Raw genomic sequence first — 5488 nt, forward strand, 5'->3', positions numbered from 1 at the left:
TCCAAGATTAACCTTCAGGGTGGATATAGCTCGCTAGCAGCCTTGCACCAGTGACCTAGATGATGTCATCATTTACCCAGAATGCTTTGTGTGTAAATAAAATGGTTCCGTCCGTGTTGAAACATATTTTAAAAAATTTACAAAACTAAACAACCTTCAGTATTTTTACAGTCTTTATTTTACAGTTAAAAGAAATGTTTATCAAATAAATTTTAATGTTACAACTAATCGTGGATCCCTTTAAAGACATGCAGAATATGTTGGCCTGGGTCTGAACCAGCTGTTGGTCTCTGCTCAGATTGGAGCAGCAGAAACYGGAACAGCTGGAGAGGGAGCAACTGGAGAAAATGAAACCTGATCCTCCTGCAGCTCCCGCCCCGCCGGCTGCTCCACCTGCCCCGCCGGCACCACCCCCACCTCCGGGACCACCCCCACCACCCTCTGGGTCCTGTCCACCTGCACCTCCTCCTCCTCCATCTGGTGGCATAGTCCCACCTCCACCACCCCCGCCCCCGGCCGGAGGAAGCGGAGGTGGAGGAGGAGGTGGAGGAGGAGGTAAAACTGATTTGGCAGCAGCTCTTGCAGGAGCCAAACTGCGTAAAACTGCAAAGGTAAGAATGTGGGAGAGGATTCAACCCTGACCCTGACTTCAGTTCAGGAACTCAAAAGTCTTTAATTTTCTAACACACTACTGACTCGTTATTAATGTTTGATAAACTCTAAATAACATGTAGATGTTAAAAATGTATATAATCAATATCCTTTAATAATTTAGTAACGTCTAAATGTTTGTTAACCTTRTGATTCTCTTCATCACACTCTTCCTCTTGTCCTGACATATTAACGGTGAACTGGGTATTATAAAAACCTTGGTTATCTCAGCATGATTTATTAAACACATTGACTGACAACACAGCCTAAAGAATGCTGTAACTATCCATCCATCATCCATCCAGCCATTATCTTATGCTTTGTCCAAAGTCAGGTTGTGGGGGCAGCAGCTTGAGCAGAGAAGCCCAGACCTCTCTTTCCCCAGCCACCTCTTCCAGATCTTCTGGGAGGACTCCAAGGTGTTCCCAAGGCCAGCCGGGAGACATAGTCTCTCCAGCYTGTCCTGGGTCTTCCTCGGGGTCTCATCCCAGTTGGACATGCCTGAAGCACCTCCCTAGGGAYGCGTTCAGGAGGCAACCAGATGCACAAACCACCTCAACCTGCTCCTGTCGATGTGGAGGAGCAGCGGCTCTACTCTGAGTCTCTGATAACTGAACTTCTTACTCTATGTCTAAGGGAGAGTCCAGCTACCCTGTGGAGAAAACTCATTTCAACCACTTTTATCTTGTTCTTTCGGTCACTTCCCAAAGTTTGTGACCATAGGTGAGRGTAGGAACATAGATTGATCAGTAAACAGAGAGCTTTGCCTTACAGCTCAGCTCCCTCTTCACCACAACAGACTGGTACAGAGTCRGCAAAACTGCGGAACCTGCATCAATCCATCCATCAATCTCACACTCCATTCTTCCCTCACTCGTGAACAAGACCGCAAGATACTTCAACTCCTCCACTTGAGGCAGAACTTTACCCCCAACCCAGAGAAAGCAATCCACCCTTTTCCGACTGAGGACCATGGACTCAGATTTGGAGATGCTGATCCTCATCCCAGCTGCTTCACACTCAGCTGTGAARCYCTCCAGTGAGTGCTGAAGATCCTGGCTCGATAACGCCAACAGAACCACATCATCTGCAAACAGCAGAGATGAAATCCTGAYGCCACCGAACCAGACTCCCTCCGCCCCCTGGCCACACGGAGAAATTCTGTCCATGTAAGTTATGAACAGAATCGTTGACAACGGGCAGCCCTGGCAGAGTCCAACTCCCACTCTGAAGGGGTCCGACTTACTACCYGCAATGCGAACCAAACTCTCACTGCTTGTATAGACTGAATGGCCCGTAACAACGGACCCACAATCCCATAATTGTGTAGCACCCTCCACAGTGTACCTCAAGGAACACGTTGAATGCCTTCTCAAAGTCCACAAAACACATGTAGACTGGATTAGCAAACTCCCATGATCCCTTGAGGACCCTAGTGAGGGTAAAAAATTGGTCCAGTGTTCCATGGCCAGGACGGAACCCTCATTGTCCCTCTAGAATCTGAGGTTTGACCATCAATRGGACTCTCTCCTCTAGTACCCCTGAAAAGACCTTACAGGGAAGGCTATGGAGAGTGATGCCCCTGTAACTGGATCACACCCTCCGGTCCACCTTTTTAAAGAGGGGAACCACCATCCCAGTCTGCCAATCTAGTGGCACTGACCCTGATGTCCATGCGATGTTGCAAAGGCGTGTCAACCAGGACAGCCTCACAACATCCAGAGCCTTGAGGAAATCAGTGCAGATCCCATCCACCCCTGAAGCCCTGCTTCCGTGGAGCTTTTTAACTACCTCAGTGACCTCATCTCCAGTAATGGATGGACAAGCCCCAAAGTCCTCTAACTCCTCCATTGAAGACGTGCCGGTGGGATTCAGAAGGTCAGAGGAATATTTCTTCCACCTCCCGATGACATTACTGGTTGAGGTCAAAAGCACCTCAACTTCACTGAGTACAGTGTTAGTGAAGTGCTACTTCCCCCGCATGCTGTAASTAAATTTAAATAACATGTAAAAATAAAGTGTCTCAGTGGAATCTAACAGAGAGCAGTGACCTTTCTTTACTTCCTCACAAACTGATGAAACACAGTCAGGTCTGTGATCAGTTATGGGACTGGATCTGTGCTGCTACTCAGAGTAGTGTCCAATGTAAAGACATACAGTATGTCCAAACTTGTCCTGTCAGGCAGAGGACTTGTGTCCAAACTTGTCCTGTCAGGCAGAGGACTTGTGTCCAAACTTGTCCTGTCACCTGTCAGAACTTGATATTAGGATTACAAGAACAGCTCTAAAATGAGTTAAGCCTTATTTGATTGACAGATTTAATTTAGTTAATGTTAATAATGAATCTTCTTACACCAGAGTTAGTCATGGAGTTCCTAAGGGTTCAGTGCTTGGACCAATCCTCTTTACTTTATATATGCTTCCATTAGGTAAAGCTATCAAACAGCATGGGATGAATTTCCATTGTTATGCTGATGATACTCAGTTATATTTATCCATGAAATCTGATGAAACTAATCAGTTACTTAAACTACAATTTTGTCTCAAAGACACAAAAGCCTGGATGACTCTTATTTTCTGCTTCTAAACACAGGTAAGACAGAGGTTCTGGTTTTTGGACCTGAACATCTTAGGGATCAACTTTGTAGCCTTTCACCTCCTCTGGATGGCATTAATCTGGCCTCCAGTTGTAATGTAAAGAAACTTGGTGTTATTTTTGATCAGGACATGTCTTTTAACTCCCACATTAAAAATGTTACCTGGACCACTTTCTTCCACTTGCGTAATATCACTAAAATTAGAAACATTTTGTCCAAAAATGATGCAGAAAAACTGATTCATGCGGTTATTGTTTTAGGCTGGATTACTTTAATTCTTTATTATCTGGGCATCCAAAAAACTCTTTAAGAAGTCTTCAGTTGATCCAAAATGCTGCTGCTAGAGTTTTAATGCGAGTTAGAMGCAAATGAAAACAATGACTGGGAGCTGACTTGACATTTTGTTTTTTAAGGATGAAGGTGGAGCAGCAGCCCCTGCTCCTAAACCAGCCTCCTCATCAGGGGGAGGAGGAGGTGACCTGATGGGAGAAATGAGTGCCATCCTTGCACGAAGGTAAGTTCCTGTTCAGTTAGAAAAAATTATCTTTGACTGGATGTAGTGCATTCTGGGTAATTAAACAAAGAAAGCAATGGGTATTTGGGGTATGGGRCATTTTTCCTATTGTGTGTATTCGAAGCTTTTTAAAGGTAGCGCGACCCTTACAGGTTGCCGCATGACCTGAACAACTGTTACCCCATGTTTTGTCATGTGTGTGTCTTCTTGAATGGGTGTTCTTAAATGTAATTTCGTTGTGCAAATGATGACAATAAAGGCTTTCATCATCATCATCATCGTCATCATCATCATCATATGTTCCTAGAGTAAAAACAGAARGGTAAAATTAGTTTGAAGTGGACTCCTGTAATTATACGTACATATAAACAGCCAGCCTGTGTCACACATTCAGTTTAGAACATCATCAAAATATTCAGTGATTCTGTACATTATATTTCAAACATAAACATGCATTAAATGACCCTCTTGTTAAAGAAAAAAAAATTCAGATTTTTTTTATGCAGTAAACCTTATAAATGTCTGGTTCTTATGTAGGAACAACTTTTCCAGTGGGTTTGGATAGGCCACTATACATGTGCATCTGTGGTGTTACATGAACGTGGCCTCAGTGCCTGCTTATYATGATGTATTTTGAGGGGCCCACTGTAATCTGCTCCTTAAAGCATGCTTGTACCAGTTGTGAACATGTGTAAAAAGGTGTGAACAGGGTCAGATGATATCTGATGATCCAGTTCTGAAGCTTCCTAATGACAGGGCTTCATTTCTTCACCAGGAGAAAAGTTGCTGATAAACCTGTTGCCAAAAAAGAAGAACCTTCAAGGGTAAGTTCCAGACTAATGCCAGTATGATGAGACCTTATCTTGTGTTTTAATGTAACTTTAGATTATGTAATAAAAATCTGTCTCTGTGGATTACATCTGTCTCTGTGGATTACCTGTCTGTCTCTGTGGTTCACCTGTCTGTCTCTGTGGTTTACCTGTCTGTCTCTGTGGATTACCTGTCTGTCTCTGTGGATTACCTGTCTGTCTCTGTGGTTTACCTGTCTGTCTCTGTGGATTACCTGTCTTTCTCTGTGGATTACCTGTCTGTCTCTGTGGATTACCTGTCTGTCTCTTTGGTTTACCTGTCTGTCTCTCTCTGTGGATTACCTTCTGTCTCTGTGGTTTACCTGTATGAATGTAGGAAGAAGGTGACTCTGCATCAAAACAGTCAGAACCAAGCGGTGAGTAACTGTGTTTTTTAGAACTCAGTTTTTCTTCACAGCTCTCATATAAAAGTTCTTTCAACTTGTTCTAAACACACAGAAACAGGCAGAATAGCCTTTTCATGTGGTTTCAGACAACTGTCCTGTGGTTGGTTAAAAACTGAAGAGGATGTTGTTAATGCAGAAGAACTGATGAGTTCTGACCTTCAGTTTTTTGTGAAGTACGAAATCTCCTGGCCAGAAGATTTGGTTCTTGTTTCTGCTCCTCGTGTAAAAGAAGACTTTTCTGAGTGTTGCAGAATATTAAACAAGTCTTCAGTGGAGGGCACAGCTCCCCTAAAGCACTAATAGGGAAACTAATTTCCTGATTAGTGCTTTTGCTAATTTTAGAATGTATTAGTGGATTAGCACTTGCTAAATTTCTAGGCTAAATTTGAAAGCACTAACTGAGGTCTATAAATGTTATTGATCAACGTTAAAGTTAACAGCTGAGGATGAAAACTGTCCCCCATTTTGTTC

The 5488-nt window shown here is 43.4% G+C and overlaps 1 protein-coding gene across 1 annotated transcript in view; it reads left to right on the forward strand.

Moving 5' to 3' along the window:
- Nucleotides 1-5488, forward strand: part of LOC106523167 (vasodilator-stimulated phosphoprotein) — a gene marked incomplete in the record, with an annotated part of 34123 nt that overhangs the window by 14047 nt on the left and 14588 nt on the right. The window contains 4 exon segments of the mRNA XM_014016510.1: nt 299-611; nt 3662-3762; nt 4538-4586; nt 4948-4987. Of these exon segments, the coding sequence (XP_013871964.1) occupies nt 299-611; nt 3662-3762; nt 4538-4586; nt 4948-4987 (503 nt within the window).

The sequence above is a fragment of the Austrofundulus limnaeus genome, unplaced genomic scaffold (assembly GCF_001266775.1).
Source record: "Austrofundulus limnaeus strain Quisiro unplaced genomic scaffold, Austrofundulus_limnaeus-1.0 Scaffold146, whole genome shotgun sequence".
Taxonomy (NCBI): domain Eukaryota; kingdom Metazoa; phylum Chordata; class Actinopteri; order Cyprinodontiformes; family Rivulidae; genus Austrofundulus; species Austrofundulus limnaeus.